The sequence below is a fragment of the Excalfactoria chinensis genome, chromosome 2 (genome assembly GCF_039878825.1).
Source record: "Excalfactoria chinensis isolate bCotChi1 chromosome 2, bCotChi1.hap2, whole genome shotgun sequence".
NCBI classification, from domain to species: domain Eukaryota; kingdom Metazoa; phylum Chordata; class Aves; order Galliformes; family Phasianidae; genus Excalfactoria; species Excalfactoria chinensis.
This window is the reverse complement of record NC_092826.1, coordinates 44163000-44187639: the sequence shown is the minus strand read 5'-3', so window position 1 is coordinate 44187639 and position 24640 is coordinate 44163000. Positions and strand designations below refer to the sequence as shown.

At 39.8% G+C, this 24640-nt stretch overlaps 1 protein-coding gene across 1 annotated transcript in view; it reads left to right on the top strand.

Annotated features, from left to right (window-relative positions):
- LAMA3 (laminin subunit alpha 3) overlaps positions 1–20087 on the top strand; it is a 111323-nt gene extending 91236 nt beyond the window's left edge. The window contains exons 54-78 of the mRNA XM_072328221.1: positions 368–509; positions 1036–1135; positions 1612–1728; positions 1812–1991; positions 2820–2962; positions 3963–4139; positions 6112–6263; positions 6362–6524; positions 7004–7137; positions 7647–7797; positions 9149–9268; positions 10356–10495; positions 10800–10920; positions 12071–12211; positions 12580–12710; positions 13534–13665; positions 14613–14757; positions 15032–15195; positions 15603–15792; positions 16394–16543; positions 17034–17193; positions 17328–17455; positions 18649–18742; positions 19103–19225; positions 19390–20087. Coding sequence (XP_072184322.1) covers positions 368–509; positions 1036–1135; positions 1612–1728; positions 1812–1991; positions 2820–2962; positions 3963–4139; positions 6112–6263; positions 6362–6524; positions 7004–7137; positions 7647–7797; positions 9149–9268; positions 10356–10495; positions 10800–10920; positions 12071–12211; positions 12580–12710; positions 13534–13665; positions 14613–14757; positions 15032–15195; positions 15603–15792; positions 16394–16543; positions 17034–17193; positions 17328–17455; positions 18649–18742; positions 19103–19225; positions 19390–19535 — 3544 coding nt within the window. The 3' untranslated portion in view covers positions 19536–20087. The remainder of the gene's footprint in view (positions 1–367; positions 510–1035; positions 1136–1611; positions 1729–1811; positions 1992–2819; positions 2963–3962; positions 4140–6111; positions 6264–6361; positions 6525–7003; positions 7138–7646; positions 7798–9148; positions 9269–10355; positions 10496–10799; positions 10921–12070; positions 12212–12579; positions 12711–13533; positions 13666–14612; positions 14758–15031; positions 15196–15602; positions 15793–16393; positions 16544–17033; positions 17194–17327; positions 17456–18648; positions 18743–19102; positions 19226–19389) is intronic.
- Positions 20088–24640: the final 4553 nt, after the last annotated feature.

Below are 24640 nucleotides of genomic sequence, written 5' to 3'. Positions count from 1 at the left end.
TTCCATAGACTAGAGCAGCTAAAGATCATCTGGAAGCCGCTGTTCTCCAAACTCCTCTGAGCTGAGCTGTATTTGGGAAGCTGCAATGGCAGAAGCTTGTTGGCTCTGTGCCCCGGGGAATCTTCCCCATCTGAATCAGTTAAATGTTGTTTGGAGGTCCACAGTCATGTTTTTCCAAGTACCTCAACTCTTCCCAAGTTCTGAAGAGTCATTTCATATACTGAAATTTTCTATTTTGAAATCAAAGTTTTAAGTGAAAAATGTTTCTTGTGTTGGCATTGATTGGAAAATACTCAGTTCAGGTCTCTTCTCATAGTCTACAGTCTTTGCAGAAGGATACATTTTTTTTTCACCCTGTTTCCTGCAGAATAAAGAACAATGCCAGGAAGGATGAGCTGGTAGGCTGTGCTGTGGAAGCTTCTACTGCCTATGACAATATTATTAATGCCATCAAAGCTGCAGAGGAAGCAGCCAACAAGGCTGGGGGTGCAGCTGACTCAGCTTTATCAGTAAGTACCTGCAAGCAGCTGAAATAATGCTACAACAAGGTATATATATGTATTGTTTGTTTATTTTTCTACTCTCTGAGAAGCACTAAAATTGAAGACCTCTGTGTCTTTGCACGGTGTATTTATTATATGTGGCCATTATATGGGGAAGCTGCTATTCTTCATGTTCATGTATTTGTCTTGCTTCAGCACAATCCAGGCTCGCTACTGCCTTTCTGTTGATGCTGTCCATCTGAATGCTTCTTGTCCATTTCAGTGCAAAACAGAGTGATGAATGAGGCAAACACAGTGATCATTGAGGGCTATTTCAGCTATTCTCTTTTACTTTGCACTAGTAATACCCATAAGCTCTTCATCAGAGGATTAGCATCTAACAGCTAAATGTTTTTTAAGGTATTGTTCTTCGTATGAAATCACTGTCCTTCTATAGCTGCTTTTATAAAACTGGATTGGGCTTTCTCTTTTCCTCTTTGAGTGTCAGCATAATTATTAAAGCAGTCTTACAATACTATGCTTCTGTGACCAGACTGTGAAGAGAGAAGACCTATCAGGAAAAGCTGCAAAGTTGAAAGCTGAGAGCAGTACGCTCATGAATCAAGCACAGGAGACTGAAAGGACACTGAAAGGTACTGAGAAATAAAGTGAGAATAGAAATGTTATCACAGACCCATAGAATCATTTAGGCTGGAAAAGACTCTCTAAGATCATCAGGTCCAACCATCAACATGACACTGCTGATCCTACCATTAGATGTCCCACATCTACATATCTTTCAAATACCTCCAGCATGATGGGTCAACATCAGAAACTTTCATTAAATCACAAATCTTCACAGTTCCACAAAGCTCTTTATTATGTATTTTATCAGAAGAAGATAGTTCCATTACTGTGGGACACGTCGTGATTGTTATTTCTAAGAACAAAAAGACAAGAAATTGAATTTCTCATTTTTACTGTGCTATTTATATTCCTTTGCAACGCTCAGACCCGGCAAATCTTTAGACCTGCACATGTTTTACAGTGCATTCAGGCCACATAACCCAGCCGGCAGAGAGGTGATATTTCTGTATAACATTCATAAAGGACCTTCACTGTTTTGCAGTTATTGGTCCAACCCTCGGAGACATAAAGCAGAGACTTGAAGTCACTGATGGAAAGAAGAACGCGCTACAAATTGATCTTGTTACTCTTCAAAATAATCTCAATGGGATAAACAGAGGTCAGTTACTTACTCATCACTTCTCTTTTGCCTCTTTCGCCAGTTACTGTAAGAATCTACACATGCGTTTTTATGCCTTTCAGATGACATTGACAACATCATCACCAGTGCAAAGAACATGGTAAAAAGTGCCAAGGACGTGACAGCTAATGTAATGGATGAGCTGATCCCAATTCAGGAAGATGTGGAAAAAATGAAGGGTACCTATGGAAGCACACAGAGTGCTGGCTTCAATAAAGCGTTGACAGAAGCAAACAATTCAGGTTGGTGTTCTGTTTTCTGTCATGGGTACTTGCTATCTGCTGAGTTACTGATAATCATCTAAAAGTTGGCTATCTAATCTAAGCTAGTATTCTGAACTTTCTCCACTGCCTATCAAAAGGAGCAAGCACTGCAGAAGGTGAATTAGTTTGTGTTAAAAGGTAATACCGTGGCTCATTTCAGAAGACTTGGAGGCCTGTAATCAGTGGCGTACCTAGGGGTGCGTACTGCTTCCAATGCAGATTAATGTGAATGATTGGATGGTGGGGTAAAATGCACCCTCAACAATTTTACTGATGACGCAAAACTGGGAGGAGTGGCTGTTATGCCAGAGGGATTGTGCTGCCATCCAGAGGAACCTCTGCAGACTGGAGAAATGGACTGGCAGGATCTTCATGCAGTTCAGAAAGAGGAAGAGGAAAGTCCTGCACCTGGTGAGGAAGAACCCCAGGCACCAGGACATGCTGGGAGCCACCCAGCTGGAAATCAGCTCTGCAGTAAAGGACCTGGGGATCCAGCAAGTGAATGTGAGCCAGCAGTGCATCCTTGCAGCAAAGAAGGCTGTAACATATGCCCTACTAGGTCAGACCAACAGTTCACCTATGCTGGTATTCTCTCTCCAGCAGTGGCAGAAGGACATACTACTTGGGGGATGCACGTAGGCCCGATTCCTCTCTGTTGTTCATTATCCTCATCATTATCCCCATTATTCCAATGAAAACAGTTCTGTTATCACCCTACTGCTTTTCTATTAAGTATTCATAACCCATATTTACTCATTTTTCTCCTCCGTTCTACCCTTAATGACGTGGATTCTTTTTCCATTACAGTAAAAAAACTGACAAACCAACTTCCAGATCTGTTCAGCAAGATTGAGAGTATCAACCAACAGCTAATGCCAATAAGCAATATCTCTGAGAACGTAAACCGCATAAGAGAGCTGATTCAGCAGGCAAGAGATGCTGCAAATAAGGTCTGTCTTGAACATTGCAATCATGCTTATTCTTAGTGTTTCGGACACCTCAGTGCTTTTGTTCCTATTTATATATCATTTTGTTAAAGCAGTTATGAAAGATCAGACATAACAAGTGTAACTCAGCACTTAAATTTAGTATGCTGATGAGAAGCAGAATTCATACATAAGAATGGGTGGATGCAGTAGCATCCAGTTTCATCCTTCTCATACAGTCCATTTTTCCAGGTCAGTCTTCAAATCTGATTTATTCAAAAAGCATTTTTCTTCTACCACGGGGTAACTTTGGCAGCAGGGGGGCAGAGTCAGCTCTGCAGCCTTAGAGGCAGGGATCTCTACCCACCTGTGGCCAGTGGAACGCTGGCGTTTCCTGAGAACACGTGGCCCTGTGCTTTTGTATCTCCATCTGCCTTGACATTTGAGGCATCAGCTATAAGCATCTTGCCCTTTCTCCATTTAAGCAACTGCAGTAGTTGTAGTATCGATGGATGGCATGGTCTCAGATGGCAGCAGAAACATCCCTGAGGTAAACGCAAATAACATGCAGAGTATGAGAAGAATTTTGACTATGCAGTAAGTAGCACTGATAGGATATGTATTTATTATTATCAGAAGTGCGTTATAATTTCCAACAGACAGTCAAGCCCAGATAAGTGAAGCACTGAGATGTGTATGTAGACATGTAAATAATTCATAGGCTTGCTCTTTGGAGCTGCAAGGCACATCCTTCCCATTACATGTAGTGAAAGTAATGATGATTTGGCAGAAGTGAGGTTAAGGCTGGTTAGTGACTGGAGTGAAAAAAACAAGTGCTGTGTTAAGTTTTGAAGATACGGGACATGGTATTATCCGTTCTGTTTCCTAGTCATATTGTTTGGTATGATCAGAGCCTAAATCTTTAGTGACTGTAGGTTACTTAGCAATTGGACACAACAGTGAAATAAGCAGAAGCAGTAGTAATAGATACTTCTGAAGTACTGAATTCTATTTTTCTTAACAGGTTGCTATTCCTATGAGGTTCAATGGCAGCTCTGGTGTAGAGGTTCGACCTCCAAGCAACCTTGAAGATTTGAAAGCCTATACTTCACTTACTTTTTTTCTCCAAAGACCTCAGAAAAGATCAGATGTCCCCCAGGAGGCATCAAATAAGTTTGTCCTGTACCTGGGCAATAAAGATGTAGGTATATTCTAAAATGTATTTTGATTTGCAGAACAGGCAACATGCTTTGAGAAACAAATGGGAGATCATTTATTTTTTAATGAAGTTCATAGCCACTGCTAGCCTTCATTTTTTTTTAATAATTGCCTTTATGTGGTGGAATAAGTATTTTGTGAAGAATAACTCATTCCTCCACTGCAAAGAATAGTTCATTCCTCCACCGGCAAGACAACTTAGTGATTGATTGAATACTCATCTCTTTGATATTTTGCTGTTTAGCTCCTTTGGAATTTATTTCTCAATCATAAATATCATCATACAGTCTTGTCAGAACTATCAGTGTGTGAAGCAGTCAGCACAAGCAACATGGCCCTACTCCTACTTCTTTGACTCTTATTGTAACACACGTAACTGTGAGTTTCTCTCCTTGTTGAAAAAAAGGGCCAGTTCCCCCTCAGCTCTTAATTTCTTTTCTGAATATGCTGAATAATACAGAGCTGCTTCTGCATTCATGCTTGCTCAGGCAACATCATTTTGAAAATATCCTGCTGTGAGGTTCCTAATAACGTGTTTTCGATTCTTGTTTGCAGTTATTTCTCTAGTGTGTCTCGTTCATACACAGACGGCTGATAGAAGTAGTTATGCTTTATAGCAAGTGTATTTTTGTCCCCTAATATAAAGGATGCCCTGTCCAGAAAAGGGCAACAAAGCTGTGAGGGGTCTGGAGCCCAGGTCTCATGAGGAGTGGCTGGGTGAACTGGAATTGTTCAGTCTGGAGAAGAGGAGGTTCAGGGGGAGACCTTATTGCTCTCTACAACTGCCTGAAAGGAGGTTGTGGTGTGGTAGGAGTTGGCCTCTTCTCCCTTGTAACTATTGGTAGGACTAGGGAGAATGGCCTCAAGCTGTTCCAGATGAAGTTCAGGCTGGACATTAGGAAAAATTTCTTCTCTGAAGGCATGATCAGGCTGTGGAATGGGCAGCCAAGGGTGGTGGTTGAGACACCATCTCTGGAAGCGTACAAGAAATGTTAGATGTGATACTAAAGAAAGTGCTTTAGTGAGGAAATACTGGTGGTAAGTGGATGGTTGGACTGGATGATCTTGGAGATCTTTTCCATTCTATGATTCCATGATTCTAAGTCAACGTAGTAGGAACCGAGTGTTGACTGAGTGCTGTTTGTAGCACTTTTTTTATTTCATGAACATTGAACCTAAATTTTTAGTAAACGCCATGTTTTCGTGGTTTTCACTGGGTGATGGTACAGAATTGAAAACTACCTTAACTTTTATAGTTTTTTATGTTATAAATGTAAAAAGCCATGCGTGTCGCTCCAGTTAATTTATAACCATACTCTCCGAATCAGTGCAATGCATCATTCATTAAATCAGCACGGCACATTTGACTACAGCTTAGAATAGCATAAAAGTTAAAATAGAAGGGGCCTTAAAAAGATCGTTGATTCCAACTGCCTGAACACTTCAGGGCTAACCAGAAATTAAAGCATATCATTAAGGATATTATCCAAATACCACTTGAACACTAACAGGCGTGGGCCATCAAGGACCATGTGGGAAAGCATGTTACAATGTTTGTCCATCCTCACAGTAAATAACATTTTTCCTGCTGTCCAGTCTGAATGTTCCCTGGCACAGCTTTGTGCCATTCCCGCACATCCTATTATTGCTTACCAGTGACAAGAGATTCATAGAATCATAGACCAGTACCTTCTTGTCCATTGCCCCTCCTTGGGAATTTGTTGAGAGTGATGAATTAACCTGCTAGTCTCCTTTTCTCCAAACTATTTATTATTCCTAGGGGAAAACAAAACAAAACCCCAAACTGATAAACTTAATGATATTCTCATCGCTGGGCAGGTGAATTGATTTATGACTCATTCACAGTGTGATGGTGTCCCCGAGGAAGGGCTGTTGTATTCTAACTTCGTTAACATCAGTCATTTATTAATGATTATTTGCTTTGCTGTTCTTAGTCTTCTAAAGGGTATATTGGTATGGCAATAAAAGACGGTCACCTCACTTGTGTCTATAACCTGGGAGATGGTGAAGCAGAAGTTGTTGTGGATCCACTTGTGATGCAAAGCGACACTGAGGAAGCCATTATGGATCAAGTTAAGCTTGAAAGGTATAAAATCCACAGCACACAACAGTCTTTTCCAAAACCTGCTTGGAATATCTTTTATTAGTGTGACGTGATATTTTTCTTGTTTGTTTTGGTTTTAGAATTTACCAGTACATAAAGCTGAATTACATCAAAGCGGCAACCTCAACTTCTCCAGTGCCTGAAAAGCCTTTGACTGCAAGCAGTGGAGATGGAAACACCCTCCTAAATCTTGATCCCAGCACTGTAGTCTTCTATGTTGGAGGATACCCACCAGATTTTAGGGTATGAAGAGTCATTCAGTCTATCAAAGAGATTTCCATGTTAATCATTCTGTTACTCTTACGAGGTTGGAATTAGCAGTCTTTCAAAGGCTGTAAAAGTTTGTTCATGCCAGCAGGAATAGAATGAGTGCAAAGAAATACTACTTGCTACAGAAGCTGCCTGGCTTGTAGTTTACTGGAACTCAAAGAAGGGAATATGATGGTTTCTATTCTTCCAAGGACACCATGAAACCTGCCAGCCTGCTGAGTACTCTCCCCAGTCCACTCGTATGATTCTGCTTTAAATTGTGCTGCAGTGCTCCTGGGGTGGTATCAGATGGTTTGGTTATTATATCCAGAGATATGATAATTCCTTAATATTAGAATGACATATTCTGTTTCTTACTTACATTTGCAGTAAGTCCTAGCAGTTTAACATGTCAATGTAAAAATTTGTCAGCTGACGTTGATAACACGTTTTTTGATGACACTGTTTTTCAGCCTCCACGTAAGCTAGACTATCCTCATTACAAAGGTTGCATTGAATTGGACAACCTAAATGAGAATGTTATCAGCCTTTACAACTTCAAGAAGACATTTAATCTCAATACCACTGAAGTGCAGCCCTGCCGAAGGTACGATACGGTTGCACAGAGACTGACAGTTCTGTGATATTATCAGAATTTCGTGTCTTTTAGCATCCAGAAGAATGACCGGTTACACAAATGATTATTTTGTTCTAAATCTTGGTCATTAATACATGTCACAGAGATGTCAGAGTTGGCATGATTCGAATCTATAGCAATCTCAATTCACTGGCCAACAATTTAAATGGTAATACCCAGACATAATTCTTGAATGAATGTGTCCAGCTCCTGTATAGGTTAAGTATTACATTAAATGCAAAAAGTCAATCACTAATGATTTTAAAATCAGGTTTTTCCTCTTAAAAGATTAGATGTAAAATTAATAGAAGCCAGTGGAATGTATTTTTTCTTTGCTTGGATTAGATAAGCTGACCCTGTTAGTGGCTCTGTATTAAATGCTCTAAATGCAGAGCTTTTTTAATGTTAATGGCAGTAAGTCCATGGGGTAGTAGATTTTACTCTCATATATTCACACCTGTAACATTGAATCTTTACAGGTATAAAAAAGACACTGACCAAAGCTACTTTGAAGGCACTGGTTATGCCAGTGTCACATATAAGGAAACGAATCCAAATGTACCGACACGCTACGAGCAGACAATTCAGACTACTGCAGATGAAGGCATAGTGTTTTTTGCAGCAAATGAGGTAATGAAATGCTTCTGCCTTCTTTAGAAGCCCAAGAAGTTGGTGGGTTATTTTTGTTTTTTGTTTAAAGTTCACTCACATGAGAACACATTAAATTTACTTACATGTATGTTGATCTGAAAGTAATGCTTCCACGGAAACTACAAGAGCTATAAAGAGCCCAATAACACTATTCAGTAGAGAAAGTTCTCAGCTACGAAACACTATTTTATAGCGTAGTCATCGCCATTAGCTATGCACTTATGCCAGCAATGAACAGCAGCCTGCATGCTGTGCTCATAAAAAGCTGCACCAGTGGAAGTGACCCACTCTTACAACTGCTATGACAGCATTGTTGCTAGGAAAATACGGCCCATGCAATCCATCTTTCATCTGACTGAACAGGTTGAAGTCAGAAGGTACCAAACCTGGACTATCTGGTGGGTGTAGTAGGACAGTCCAGCCAAGCTTGGCAGTGTGCTCTATGGTCTTCAAACTGACACGAGGCTTGGTGATATTTTGTTGCAGGAGAAAGTCTGTCATCTTCTTTGGCCTGACTCTGAAAGTGTGAGCCTCCAGCTTAGTCAGCCTTGCAATGGAGCAGTCAAATTGATGTCAGGGCTCTAGGAAATCCAAAAGGATCATCCCTTTCCTCTTATGTTGTGGGCCATTATCATAAAATAGGAAGCATTACTTTCAGAGCAGCCCCACTAACTGCAGTAAAGTTGCTTGAAACTGTTATCTGTGTTCGACTGGCAGATGAGTAGACTCTGCTGGGTATTTAATTGCTGCTGAATAGTGACCTTGTCAAAGCTGACTGAAAATCTCTCAACGTAGCTCTCCTGATAGGCGGTGCAGAGGATTTGGACTTGGGTGACACAGAAAGGGTGCAACTTGAATTAAACCAGTCTCAAAATACTGAAATACTCCAGGGGTGCAAGCGCTTTTTTCCTTGGATCTAGAGTAAGGGAGAACGTAGGAACTGACGTAGTGACACCACGGTCACTCGGACCTGTGAAAACTGCTCAAAACAGCAGTGATTCCGCTTACGTAGTAGTATTGTAGGAATGGTAACTATCACTGTGATATCATTTAGTAATAACTCAATTCTGTTGAGGAAAAAAGAAAATTAGTGAACATCTTGAAATGAGAAGAATTCCTCTAGAGATTTGATAACTACATCTTGAGCTGATACTAGATCTTTTTGTAAGATTTTAAAGTACTTAAAATTAGCCCTATAAGTTTTACCGTGCTTAGTTTTATGCTTTTACCAGAATAAGATTGAATCAGCCAGGTGGCTTCATTACAGCGGTTCGTGTGACACTGATATAAATGTGGAATGCTGAGCAGTTTGTGCTTTTTCTTGCTGCAGGATCAGTACATCAGTGTGCTTATTAAAAATGGCCGTCTGGTTTTAAGATACAAAATTGACTCTGAGCTTCCAAAAGAAATAGAAAGCAATATAACTTTAAATGATGGGACGTATAAACAAGTAAGTCATTTTAAACGATGGAATGATTGCAGTTTGTAATAATATAAATTCCCTTGAAGCTAAACCTTCTGTTGTAAAGATTTGCTGTGAAGTTTTTGTGTTGAGGATTAGTTGGGATGCAAGCCTTTACTACCTACTGTTCTGTTTACCTGTGAGTAAATTCAGTTTTAATAGAGCAGTTGCCAAAGGATCAAGCCCTTTATGACAGAACATTGCTTTATGTGAGGAGATCTGTGTGCCTCCGGTGGCGCAGCGGTAGAATTCCCGTTTGCAACACCAGGGGGCCCGGGTTCGAATCCCCTCCTGTGGAGCAGGGGGTAGAAGTGCCGCTCTGCTACACAGAGGGCTCGAATCCTGGGAGTTGGACTCGATGATCTCTAAGGTCCCTTCCAACTTGCACAATACTATGATACTATGATATGATATGATCTGTGATCACTGTACGTAGCAACGTTATTTTAATACTTAAGTTCACATTTTTAACCATATAAAGCTTTATTTCTTTGGGGGTTACTTATCAGTAACAGAGGTTACTTTTTCAGAGTCTTTGTGCTGTTGTTGACTTAACTTTAGTTCAGCTGTTTTGTAGAGCCACTAAGGTGAAATCCTAAGGACATTGTTAAAATCTTTGATTGCTATTTTGATTTCTTCTCCCCCTTCCCCTTCTTACATTTCCAACTAAGTAGTGTAGGCTGCAGTGACTGCTGGAATAAGTCTTTATGCTGCTCTGGGCTAAGTTGCCTCCAGTCAGCTGACTGATCTGGCCTTTGCAGGAGGCAGCAGTTCCTGAATCTTCAACTGCAAGTGGAAGGCAATGTTTGAACATTAGGAAGGTTATCCTAAGAATGCACCTCATCTAAGCTTAATAAAGCATCATCTTCTATTTGAATAGACGAGCATTTTGTGTAGGCATTTCCTTTGACTAAATCCATAACTTTTGCCAAGTACCTCTGAACTAGTGCTACTAGTTCAGAGCAATAGTAAACAAGAGGAGGAAAAAAATTCTGTGCCCTACTCTTTAAATGTAATCTGCTTAATAATTGTGTTCCTAGTAAGTGAAGTAATTCTGAGTGTTCATGTATTTCAGATTAGTGTATTGATTTTCCGAATTAAGAGTATCGTTCGTGTCAGCTCGTCAGTTCATGTTGACTCCATTACAGCCAACATTAAAGTCTTTGATTTCACTAAATATTATCTTGGTGGAATTCCATCTTCTCTACGGAAACTGTGAGTAGCCATAAAAAGGCTGTAGTACTTTGTATGGGAACTCCATCTAAACTCTTTCCTTAGTCAGGTTTTTTCATACTCTCTATTGTGTATCACAATCATAATCTGTGACTTTTGGCCAGTGGTGAGTTTGAGTGTGCCCTGTGGAGCAAGTTTGATCATCATGAAGTATGTTTGTGCAACAAAGATTGCCCGTTTTATTTTTCTATTTCTTATATTGTCAGCATTTCCAGGTTGTTGTACTGGTGTCTGTTTTGAAATAGAAAGCTGCTGAACTCTTTTTCCTTCTACCCCCTGAAACCAGCTTTGGTATAACCGTACCTCCGTTCTGGGGCTGCATGAAAAACTTGAAAAACCCAAAGACTTCATCTATTGTTTTTGATGAGACTGTTGGTGTCAGCAAGAAATGTTCAGATGACTGGAAGGTAAACAGCAGCGTCATTTTAAAATGTTTGGTAAAGTTCATAGTCTATGATTTGTCTGTAAAACCTGGATGTTGTTTTAATTATAACAAAAACTAGCTTTGGTTATCGTGTGACGGCAAAGAAAGAAATCAACTTTAATGTGAAGATACAAAGAGAAAGGAGTCTGCACTCCTGCTGTGGTAGTTTGTTCCAGGATGTAGTCCATCCTCTTAATACTGTGTGCTACTAAGAATTCACACTTAGCACATAGATTTGTTAGCCTCCAGTTGCTGTTACCGACTGGGGCAGAATATGTAGTTACTTAATACTACTCAGGATCTTTCTTCTCATTGAGTTGCTTATGCTTCATAATTGAGTCAATTCTCTACCTTTCTCCTTGACAGAGCTGAGTTTCCACTACAGTCTCTCATAGGAAGGCAATTGCTCCACTCATGTGTGTTGTGAAATCTCCTGTACACCCATGAGTTTTGCCACTTTCCTTTCAAAAAGGGACGCTGTAGCTTTTTCAGTGTTGTCTTACCAAATGCTGCATGGGGAGATGAAAATTAACACGTCTGCTTCTACCTATTGCGATTTACATGGTACACGATCACATTTGCCCTTTCTCCTGTGGCACCGTCCTGACATTTTCATTCCCTCTGTGGAATATAAACCTTTCATAGACCAGTTACTATACAGGTTATTTCTCTGTGCAGAAGATTTAGCCTTCTTTCTTTGTCTGTGTCTCTGTAACCTCCTGTATATTAAAAAGCATTATGCTCAAAAAGGCTCAGGTGTGTCCTATGACCCACATAGCCTCAGATATGTAGCCCATCTGCGTAGCTCAGTGTGTACAATCCATTCCTCCAGCTGCTCACTTTTGCATTCTCGAATGTGAAATCTTAAGAAACTTTCCTGTCAATGCAAACAGTCCAGATGAACAATATGTCGCGCTCAGCTGCCCTCATCTCCCTGTAGAGCTTCATACATGAGAGCTAATGATACTGGAATGCATTCAGTCTGTCTGTTCTACACTGGAATTTTGCTCTTGCAGTTTGCCTTTTGTCTAGTTCAGGTTGGAGCTGCTTGCAGTTACGTAGTGCTTTTGTTGACCCCTGCTGCCAGTTCTTCAGATTAGAAGGAAAAACACTGAAACTGTTTTCTCTTTCAGCTTGTCAGATCTGCATCTTTCTCCAAGAAGGGCACACTGAGCCTGAGTGCAGCGAGTTTCCCATTTCCCAGAGATTTCCAAGTTGGCTTTGGATTTCGAACGATGGCATCGACTGGAACACTCTTAAGTTACAGTCTATGGGTATGGAATATATTCTAAGCTGAACATGTATTCATTTTTATTTCTGGATCAATCATGTTGGTCTGTGACCATGTCAGCTTGTCATCGCTACCAAGTCTCACATAGATTCCCATATCTTGAAGCAAGAAAAAGCTGGTATAAACATCTCCAGAGCCTGTCATCTTGCATGGCATAAGTCAGATAAATTCTTCTTGGCAATTTCTTCAAACAACAGTTAATTTGTAGTAACTGATCAGTAACTGATCCTTAACCTTGAGCAGGTCTTTTCCAACCTAGGTAATTCTATGATTAATGACAACATAGTAGAGAACTAAAGGCATCTGTAATGCATCTGCATTTAAGGATTATTTTGTGCAATTCTTTTTTAGCCTAATATTCTTACCATCTATCTGAGTCCTGGCCTTGTAAATGCAAAGATAGGAGAGAATGAAATGAAAGTGAAGAAGGATTATGAAGATGGATCAATGCATTATGTGACAGTAACAAGAAAAGCTGACATGTGAGTCCAGTTCTTTATTTGAGCCTTTTATGTTGTAGTTGGAGGAAGATTAAAATGTTATTGCACTTGTAATTTGGGTACACAGGAGCAGAGCATGCTGAAATAATAAGGCAAATGGAGATTTTTGGTCTATGGGTGTGCATATAAGTACCTGTGATGTTTCAGCTGACATCAATGTTTATTGAGTTTTGTCTACTTGTAAAGCTGGAGCTTCGAAGCTCTTTCACTTCCCCACAGCCTTTACATATATCACTGTAAGTTAGAAGTGCATCTAATATCGGTCCAGGTTAAAGGTCCAGAGAAGAAGCTGATATTGTCTGTTTTTTCAGTCATGATCTATTTCATAGATATCAGAAAGGTCGATTTACAGGAAAGCTAAAGTCTCATTGATTTCTGTGCTACACATAAAATGAAATAAGTACTCATTACAGAGGAGAGTTTTGAATAATTCTATTTTTGGATAATTATAACTTTCAACATTATCTGTACTTGCTGTTGCTAATGTGTTAAGTGCAACATTTTGATACAAAGAACGAATTCCTATCCTGCAGCTGTCAATGAGTTTTCATGAATTTCACTTGAATCAGGATTTCAATTGTTTGATATCTACCACCAAAAAGCAGAGTAATTTCACACAAGTTAAATTCAGGATACGTTTATATGAAAAGGATCCCAAAAGTAAACAAGTGAAGCTCTGGTGTATTTGCAGTGTAACGAGAAAAACACATCAGTCAAATGTTTCTTTTTGAAGTGTACATTTCATTCAAATTCGTGGATGTATTTCTGTACATTTCATGCTCATTTTTCTTTGCTTTTTCTTCAGAGTGAAACTGCTGGTTGATGATGACATTGATTCAAAATCATTTGACTTTCTGAAGTCACAGACGTTCACTCAGCCTATAAGATTTGGTGGAGATGATTTTGAAGGTTGCATCTCGAATGTCTTTATAGAAAGGTATTTGGCCTGGCAGACTTTCAGTCTGATACGTTTTTGTCTTGTGTTCCTTTTTTAATCACATTAAGAATGCTATTTTTCCTAAATTGCTTCTCTTCTACACGTATGAAACCTTCATGAACGTATAACTCTGCTGCCCTGTAATATCCTTTAATCCAGACAGATTGCACGTGGTTTCAACTTGTAATTAAATCTGGTGTTCAGATATAATGGAATTTTTGTCTGAAACAAGTTCAGGATCTGCTCCCAGCTCTACTGCTCTTCTCACAGAAAATGACGGGCAAGGAGTTCCATTGCATTTGCTCAGTTGTGAAGTGTTCTGTAATTTAATGGTTAAAGATGCTTTGTCTGACCTATGCAATGATAGTATTATGTAATAATATTCTTTATCCATAAAGGAAATGGGTGTCGGCAGTCCATCTGATAATTTGGCTTTAATACCAGAACTGCTTATTAAGTAGTGATGGGCATTATGCTTTGACAGCTCTCATTACAATATTTAATTTGCACAGGGGGGTAAATTACTGTATTTCTGTTTGGTTTTTTTTCCCTTGATCTCCCTGGCTATGCACATCCTAAGAAAAATTTCATTTTCTGATCCAGAAATCAAGACTGCTTTTATTAATGCTCATTTTTGTTGAAGTGAGTATCCTTTATGACAAAAGACAAAAGTGTTTAGAAGAGATGAGAAGGAAGCGTCATAATTTGGATTATTTTTTGTTTTCTTTTCTTTTTAAGCCTAAAAAGAAACGGGCAGAACCAGGATAAACGTGAAAACTTTTTGCAGTTTTGAATGTAAATTTTCCATCCAATGATGGAAGCTGGTATTTTAACATCAGGTCACTGGGAAATCCTTTTTGTACAGAACACCGTTTTACAGTATGTAGCTGATTACATTAGAGAAGAGGCGTGCTGTGTCACGGAACTTATCGCTTTTGTCACTCTAGGACAGGTCAGCTCCCTGAGGTTCAAAATCTCATGAATTTTACTGCAAAGACTGATGTCTCCCTTGGAGCTTGCCACCAGTATGAAAACCTTGAGCCAATGCTGCTGAAAGAATCCAAAAACCCACTCAGGTTTAAGATGCTCAAGGTATGCCTGTTTTTACTGTCATCTTCACTCTACGTTGCTGCTGTGGCTTTGTCTGCACAGCCATGATTTATAGAGCCCGATGTTACTGTTTGCCTTCCATCTCACTTCTGAAGCAGGTTCTCTTTGTGTTAAAGTTCCACACAAAATCTATACTCGCTCAAGCTTCTCTGTCATTTAGAGAAGGGCACTGACTGCCTCAGGTGGAAATTCTTGCGTAGGTCAAGTTTATTATTTTATGCCCACTCACAGTAAATATTGCAATTCTGTCTTACAGGATGAAAAAGATTTTGATCATTTGACGTATTCTAATGTGCAGCATGACCAGCAAAACTACACTTTACTAACTCAGTTAAATGTCAACGGTGAGGTGTATCTCCTTGGAAACACCCCCAGCAGTTTTATATCCTACACATTTCCTTCATCTTCACCTATGGAAAGGTAATACAAATATTATCAATTCACCTACCAATACCTGAATCTTCAAAGCTGCTTGAATCTGTAAGTGCTGAAAGCCAGGATTCTTAATCCTGTTTACATCTTTTGGCACAACGCAATAGTGATTTTAAAGGTTCAGGAAATTTTCTTTTTCCATACTTCCCCAAACTACGTAGATTGGCTTGGGTACGGTGGGCAGCTACAGTGCATATCGATGCCAAGTTCTAAGCCTAAATAAGTCAACTCTCATTCATGTTCAGAAGGTGGGCAATGCAGAACATTGTGATTCCACCCAGAATGTCTTCTGCATTTCACAAATTGAGTTTCACTGGTGCTTTTCTGGAGAACAGGGAGAATATAACACCTGACCAAATAGATGCATGTCCAAATATGCTTACTTTCTGCTACAGGTTACATTTCTCAGTGGATATACGAACTCGATCATCGAGAGGATTGATAATTTTTATGGAAGGAAAGTCTGAGAACTCTTACACCGCTCTCCACATTTCAAAAGGACGTTTTGTCTTTTCACTTGGATCCAGAAGACGGCGAATCAAAATCAGAACTAGTGTTAAATACAACGATGGGCAATGGCATACAGTAAGTAGTATGACGCAGGAGACGTCTTAAATGTCGACTTGCATTCAGTAGGCACAGTCTGAATTTCTAAGTTATTAGGCAGAGGCGGGGAAAGAAAAAGTGAAAGTGTTCCTTTCAGCCATCTGAAGTTAATTTGTATGCCTCAGAGCTCATGTGACTGATGGTCTCTGTTATGAGAGAACTTGCAGAGTCTGATGGTCACAGTATGTTATTTTCAGTTTAAACATTTCAACATCTCCCAAACGGTTCACCAAGATGCAGAATACAGTGAGGTGCCTGATTTCAGTCATGCAGAGTGAACATGGAGTGACTCCATTCTCAGGTCCCAGCAAGATGACCAGAATCCAAGTCTCTGACCGTCTGAATGATAGACTTGCAAGATGCTCCTCATTTTTAAACCATCCTGATATTCAGTTGATATATTCATCCTCTTCCATTTCTACTTTTGCTGGTTTCAGACTAGCCTGAAAAATATTCTATTTATTCTGTACACGATTCACTTTCTAAAATCACCATTTGTCAGTTGCTGTTTGGTACGCTAGCTCTAATGGCTCTCATTGGTGTTGGGGTTTCTCATTCTGTTGTTTTTGCACCCGAAAAGGTGGTATGTGGCAGAGATGGGGAGAATGTCCTCCTTGTTGTTGATGGTCTGAGGGCTCAGCATGGAAGATTGAGAAGATTAGCAAGAGATTCCATTACTGACATTAAGCCACCAGTCTACCTGGGAGGGCCGCCATTGCTGAAAAGACAGGTAAAGAGATAATGAAGACACCTCCACACACTCCCCAGGCTGTACTGATCACACGCACAAATGTTAGTATGACGGAGTTCCGTGTTGAAAAGCTTTAGCAGACCTTTCCAGGCACTTTCTGAGCACTGGAGTATTAATGTGAAATATGTATCCTATTACTTTAAAAATTAGACAATTAAGACAAGTTAAAATGAACGGTCTCTTAAGAAACAGTGTAGTTGAGATCTCACAACTCCCATTGTGTTGAAACATCATTAGGAAATACCTGTGCTGCAAGCAGGAGTTACATCAACTCAAAATCAGCTCTTACTACATTGTTTAAAGCACTTTTAATTGCCAGGTGTCTTTTCACTGCACCAGAGATGGGGACTAGGTACCCTTAATGACAGGTGGCTATCTATAGTCCAACAATACAAAAGATCTAATGGGCAGTCTTACTAAAAAGATGTCCATCATGCTTTCATGTTCACATTTTGAATCATGCTTTCAGAATATACCAATGAAGAGTTTCAAGGGTTGCCTGAGGAATTTTAAGATGAATGGAAAAGTCATGAATACACCTCAGCAAAAAAAGGATGTGCTTCCATGCCTGGATGCTCCCATGGAGATGGGGATTCATTTCTTTAAGGAAGGAGGATACATTGCTGTTGGTAAGCTATGTAGAGATTATGGTATGGGGAATTATGCCTTAAATGTGTATGTATGAATGTAAAAAGATGTTTTCTTTGTGTATTTTTATGACAATTTCCAGTTATTCCTCTACCTACTCTTTACCCCTCCACAGGCAATTTGCAAATGGGCTTGGATTTTAGGATAGTATTTGCCATTCGTCCAAGGAGTTCAACAGGTGTACTCCTCCATTCTGGAAGCAAGCCAGACAATTACTTGACTATTTACATGAAAGAAGGAAAGGTAAGAACAGACTGCGATTCCATTACAGCTGTATAACCCTCATTCAGCAGGGAGGAGTTCTGACCTTGAACTCTGGGCTTATGTATTATGTTTGCCTCCAGGTTTAACACTGAACAATTTCCTTAGAGTGGTTTAAAACCTCTGCAGAGAAAATGGAGCATTTAACCTGTCTTTTTGCCTACATTACCAGATTCCAGTGTATGCACCATAGCTCGCTCGTGTTTTCGTTACTAATCAGCAGTAGGGCACAGTCTTCATGTTCTCAGGCTTTTCTTGATACTATAAGATCTAGTGGGATCATACCCTATGCAGGAATTATCCACGTCTCCCAGATTTGCTTGGAAGCTACTTCTCTAGCTGACAGACATGTCATAATGTTGTTTTTTGTTTTATTTTGGAATTTTTTTGTGATGTGATAGCTTCAGAATGTGAATTTTGGACCACAAAACCATTGTGCTTGATTGCGTAGAGACCTCAGATAAAAAGATATCTCTGCTCAACAGAACATGAAAGCACATAGAAGCAGGGGCACCAACAGTGGGGAATCCCTTCTGGATGAGATCGGATACTTTTTTGAGCTGTAACTTGGGATTCATGCTGGCTGTTAGCAAGGACAGGATGCAATAGGAAGTAACAACACATCAATGGAACGCCACCAGAGGAAGCTGGTAGGAAATGGACTTCAGCATATCAGCTGCTTGGCCATTACCAAAGGAGAGGATGATGTTGATGAGAAATAGCCTGCCTACAGGGAGTGAGGAGCAATATGTGAGAAAACACAAGCAGATTCTTGCAGGAGATGTCATTATAAATAATCAGGCTGCAAGCTTCCGGAGTGAATTACAAGTAGACCAAATTATATGAAGGACCAGATAAATACATTGCAGTAATTCTCTCTGGAGCTGTGAAGGTTGTAGGTGACTGCTTTGGGAAAGGAAAAGTAGGTGTAGAAGGAAAGACCTTGACTCAAAGAGACTATTTCGAAAGCATTAAAACCATTTTGTAAGATGTATTTTTGCTTTTAAAACTTGTAAAACATTTGTTCCTGGGATTCTGCTAGTAAAAAATTCTGGAGTAGGCATACAATGACTGACTCTTAAACTAGGTGAAATCCAGCCCTCCACCAGTTCAGTAAATTACTGTATTTTTCTGTTCCTTTCTTTGCGGTAACTTAACAGATAACTGTTTTACAGCTCATTGCTGCTGGAAGTGGTGGAGCTGGAGAATTCCAGACATCAGTCACACCTCAGCAATCTCTGACGAATGGACAGTGGCATACAATCGCAGGTATGTTGTATCACACACACCAGCTCACACACACCAGCTCTTCTGAAACTTGGAAAGAAGAATGGGCATAGAACATTGAAGCCACAGATTTTAGTTACTCGTTTCTCCTCTGCTTATTCTTAGAGCACTCTTAAGAACAATGTGTTTTGTGTTAATTCAAGACTTTACATAAGAGGACTTTTTTTGGCTGTATTTAGCCCCAGAGTACCTAGACGTGTCAATCTTACTTTCAATTGAAATAAAATCTATTTTTCCTACAAGTTGAATTTCTAGACGTTTCACGCTGGTTTCAAATAGTGTCATCTGCTTGTTTCTTCAGTAGAGTTGAGAAAGAGCTCACATGTACTTGTTTCTCTGCAGTCTCTCGGAAGAAGAACATTGTGCAGCTAGAAGTAGGCACAGAAAGTAACTACACCATTGGACCTCCACCCCTCTCTTCTGAATATTTTGTGCATCAGCCTCTCTACTTCGGCAAAATTCCAGGTAAATTAGCGCTGCTTTCTTTTTTAATATATCTACTGTTTTTTCTTCCTTTCTGAAACAAAAGTTCTGTTCATGTATTCAGTCCTATGTCATCCTTCCTCTTTTGAGAGCTTCACATTAGTTCATCTTTAAAATCCTGACTTTATCCTTCTACCTCGTTGTAGCAAACTTGGACTCGCTATGGCTTCCAGTCAAAGATCCATTTTTTGGCTGTCTTCAGAATATTAGCATCAATGGCAAACCTGTCAACACCAAGAGAATTTCAGAGGTTCACGGGGCTGTGAGTTTGCGTGGGTGCCCAGCCACATAACTTTGCTTGTACCCTCATCAGATTGGGTCTGCTGAAGTACTGTGTGAATTCATATCTTGTGGGTTCCCCTTTTGCTGCTTGCTGTGTCACAGAGTAGTTGGTAAGAAAATGAATCCTTTGGATGTGGACTCTGCCAAAGCAAATTTAAGGTATCAGCTTGGATAAACTCCCTATTAAATGTCATTGATTTCCGGTGTAATCCATTGTGTCTTTTGAAACATATGCAGAAAATGTAATTGTATATACCCTGCTGGGTCAAATTCTGCTCTCACCCGCAACAGCTTATAGTTGTGTGGAATTCCAGTGTCTTAATTGCAGGAATTTGCTGTAATGCTGATCTTGAGAGCAAATTTGATCCACCGATGTAAAGAAATTTATAAAAATGTAAGTCTCTTTGGATTGATGAACAGAATTTTTATACAGAAATGTGTACATTAATGTTTAAAATAATAATATAAGTGGAGTTTGAAGCACTTTAAGGAGTGAAACTCTGGGAGTTTGTTGAAATATAGAAATTCTGGAACCAAATAAAAGCAGTATGTTCTTAAAGTCACACATTTTCTTGCCTGGTTATTTTAATCGAGTATGTCTTGTCCTTTTTACTGACACCTAAATCCAGCTTGCTTTGTGTAAGTAATTCTGTAGCTTTAATTATCGGGTTTTCCTGCATAAGCAGGAGTCTGTCATCATTGCTTATTAGAACCGTGTCACCTAAAAACCTCAGAGAATTTTTTCTTGTAAGCTTCTTAGCCAAAAGTTTCTTCTGTCAGTTTTCTTTCTGATTAAATGAAGGCAAGTTAAACTGTGAGCAGTAGTCGCACATGCTGCAATTCTCATGTGTCAATTGCAGGATGAAACCAGCCAAAGTGTTCTTTGACATTCACATCTTTATACCTGATCATGATCCGTGGTGGATGGAGAAACCCAGTTTCCATTTTTCTGAACACAGGGGTTGGCCCAAATAAACTTGGCAAGGCTTCTCCTTTCTCTGTCCTTGTACTTGTAGCTGCAGGTGTTTGGGGTGGGATAGCTGTCAGAAAGCTGTTCATGCAAAGTCCTGCAGTGCCTTCTCTTCTACAGCAACTTCATAGTTCAGGGGGTTCTCAGCTGTAGAGCTACTCTGGGGGAAATGGGATGATGTGAAATCCAGTGGGGTTGAGGTCTTTAAGCAAACAGAGGAGTGGCACAGGAGTGGAGACCCCGTCTGCCTAGAGATGCTTTGCAGAACCACTTCTCCTCTGTAAGGAAGGCTCTCTAAAGCAGGTTTTCCCTAGCCACAAAATCTCAGACCTTTTCCCTTCCCCCACACAGAAGTTATTACAGCAAAGATGTCTGCATCAACCTGGATCCAGGCCTGGATTTGAGTTCCCTTTCATTTGATTTTATTTTGTCAAAAATACTTTTAATGGTGATAGAAAGGAAATAAATTAAAAATGTAAAAAGGCCCCAGTAAATCTATAGTGTAATAACCAGTAAGCATCAGCTCAGTACAATCCTAATACATTACAACAAAGTTGGAAATGATCTCTGTTAGAATAAACACTTTCCCCAGTGCACTGCAGATCAGAAGTGACCAAAGGTTGTACTAAAATGCAAAGTTAAGTGAATAAAAAGCAAAGTGAGCCTTGGGTAGACCTTCTGTCCATGTTATTTTTATTCTTATAAATAGCATTTCCAAAGCTTTTGTCATTTGAGTGTTGGCATTTGCTAGTTACCTCCAGATATTATTTACCTCTTTTGACTACACCACTTCAGATGGACCCCTAAATCTATCAGTAATTTTATTATAATAAAGTAAATAAATCCCACAAGAGTCTCTCCCTCTCATTTTTTGTTCTTTAGTCTATTTGCAAATTGAGCCTCTAAGTAATGATTATATTTTAAATTGCAAGAACTCTTAACCTTGGCCACCCTTTCTAAGCCTGCATTATTGCTCACTGCCTGTATTCAAGGGTGCAGCAGTATTATAGCCTGATTTTTGTTTCTGTTGTTCACCTTAAAAATAATAAGAAATATATATATATATTCCAGTGTCTGTATAACTTTCCTATACTGTTTGTTCCTCTTTCAATTCAAGCCTTTGGGGAAGGTGTTGAAAAGTTTTATGGGAAAACATGAAATACAGTGCTCAATGCACTGCAAGTACATAGCTAAATAACAGCACATTAGCACCATGTTTAGGTTGACGTGATGACTATTTGAATGGCTCATCAATTACATAAAGTGGGCAGATTTCCTCTCTAGACTAAACTGCACTTGTTTTGCTATTACCTCTCTTATCTGTATACATATCAAGAGCAAAGGGTTCTTCTCCAGTTACTTTGGATTAGATTCAATTGGAGCACATTACCTGAGGTAGATGACACCAAATCCAGTGAGTTCCTGTCTTATGCAAGCTGAAGATGGTTAGCAGAGCTAACAGCACAAATTGCAGGCAAACAAAATGAAGTGGGTCTTCAGAAACTGCTTGAAGGGCTGCACTGCACTGCTGCTGAGGAGCTTTCCTGTAAGTGCAAAGCCCCCATGATTTTACTTCAGTAGGAAGCAACGTGAGCTGCTCTCTCTGCTTTTGCAACCGCTTGTTAGTAGGAAGGGCTCCTGCTTGGAGCTTTGCCTCTTCTGGAGACCCTGGGGAATTACTTGTTGGTTGCTTCATTGTTTTTTCCACCCCCTCTATTTCCTTTTTGCTCCCCATAAAACAGCAGTGTAAGCCTGGAAAATGTGGTCTCCCTGAGAGATCTGTCAAATGCATTGTGACTTTGTAAATGAGTTCAGGCCGTGCTTTTTACCTCTTACCATTTTCTTTGTGGTTTCCTCATTTAAACAGCTTCAGCATTTTTCTCCAGCAATGTAAAGAAATTTAGGGCACTGTGGTCCAGTTTTTTTGTGTAGATTTATTTATGGTTCCAAAAATACACCAAATGGATGTCCCTGGCAAAAGAAAATGCTTTATGTTAAAGGGGGTAGTGCCATAATATTATGGTATAGCTGTATTGGGGCATTAAGATTGCAAGACATAAGCATAAGACTCCTTTGTGCAGTTGGCCTAGACATCCCAAAACAGCGAGAAGCTACTCACTGCCAGAGTTGCACTGAAGCATCCTCTGAGTATAAAGAGCTGAAAGCAGAATAACCAGTGAATTTTGATTTCTCTGTCACTTTTTGGGGACCTCCGTAGCAATTAAATCAAGTTCTGACCTGTTTTCATACCTTGCTGTCTCTCCTGGTTTGCAGCTGATAGCATTCAGAGTATTTATTTTCTTTAAACACTCTTCTACTGCTACTTTCCATCTCAACCAATTACTGTGTTTTCCTACAGGTGGTTCTGAATGTGAAGTGTATGCAGAGTGTTCTGTGAGATGTAGCTTCTTTGTTAGGATGTCACCTTCCCGTTGATAAAAAATTGAGCATTATTGCATGGGATGAAAAGACAGTTGGCATCCATGAGCTTTTGTCTCTGTTCTATTTAACTTGGAACAGCAATGGGTTTCTCTATTGTGCGTGAGCTTATGCCAAAGATTCCTGTCACAGAAGGACTGTGCTGCTAAGAATGAATAATTGCACGCATGAGAATCTTAGTTCTTCATAAATTAATAGGAAAGACAGCTGTCACTATTCAAGCCTGGAAAGAACTTTTCAGATCTAATTGTTGAGGCCTGAATTGATAACAGAGAGCAGTTTTAGAGTATACTGAAATAAGTGGCTCTGTGTCCAGCTCTTGCGGACACAGTTGCAATTAACACCGTATTAACAACATAACTATTATGTTATTCTGAATATGGTTGTGGGCAGCTGGCTGTGGGTGGCTTGGCTTGAGTAGAGTCATTAGGCCGGATGACTTCAAAGCATCCATTCCAAACTCAGCCCTTCTGTGGTTCTGAGCCAAGTTCTATCAGTATAAGATACTTCTTTGTATAGAGGATTTACACTGTGAAGTACTGACACCTGCCACAAATCTAATTCCTAGCCCCTTCTCATTACTTTCCAATGGGAATCACTTTCTGGTTGCTATACACCTGGAGGGTTAGCAGTATTCACCATCACCAATTCCTGTGGCTAAGGCAAAGCTTCCCACGAATAAAACTTACCTCAGAAGCAAGGTGACAAGTATGTAAGTTCTATCTTTCTCTTTGCTACGTTCAGTTAAATCAAAGATAATGGCGTACCCCTGGAGACAGAGAAACTGAAGTAGAAAAGAAGCTAAAGACACTCTGGGCAATTCTCCAAGAAAATGCATAGGCATGATCCAAAGTTCACTGCCTTAATGGGAAGATGTAACCACTGCACAGGACTTTGGCTCATACACCTCATTAAAACATGCATAAAGCTCTATGTACAGCGTATAAAACTGTACTCAAAACTTATTGCCAAGTTTTATAGAGAATTTTTATCGCAGATTAAATTGGTTATGCAATATCTGGCAGGACAGAGGCTCCAGAAAACCTGACATAACCCTTTTCTCCATAAATACATATAAATGTAAACTTTTCAGATGGTGTCCGCAGCAGCAGTAGGGATGGAAGTAGGGAGGCTGAGGAAATAAACCGTGAATGACAGGTTTTGGAGTGAGGGTGGTACTGAAGGAAAGCCCCAAAGTGACAGCCATGGACCCATCCCTTTGAGCCTACCTGTCCTCAGGCTCTTCCCTGCTCGTCCACACCTGAAGCAGCTGCATTGGTCCCACTGTGCCTTTGTCAGGCTCAAAGAAATACAAATCTTTCTGGGAACTGTGTTACCTCTGTGCACAAAAGAAAGAAGACGTACATTGTTAAATCTCCGTATGTTGCATTTATCGTGGAAGATAAAATGAATCAAGATTCTAGATATGCTCACAACAAATTTAATTCAAAACAGACACCACAAAAGCACTAATGATCATAGCTGTTATTTAATTAAATGGGAATGAATAAGTTAAACCTTTCAAAGAGAGGCTGAATGCCTTGAAGCAGAACAAAGGCCAGGTGCAGGATCAATATAAATCAGCATTGCTTTATTGTTCCCTGATAAGGGCCAACAGGAGAAGGCGGGAGTCCTGTTTGTCTGGACTCTTGTTTCTGAGCGTTGGGAACTCAATGTGTAGATCTTACACAAAGCATTTTCCTACA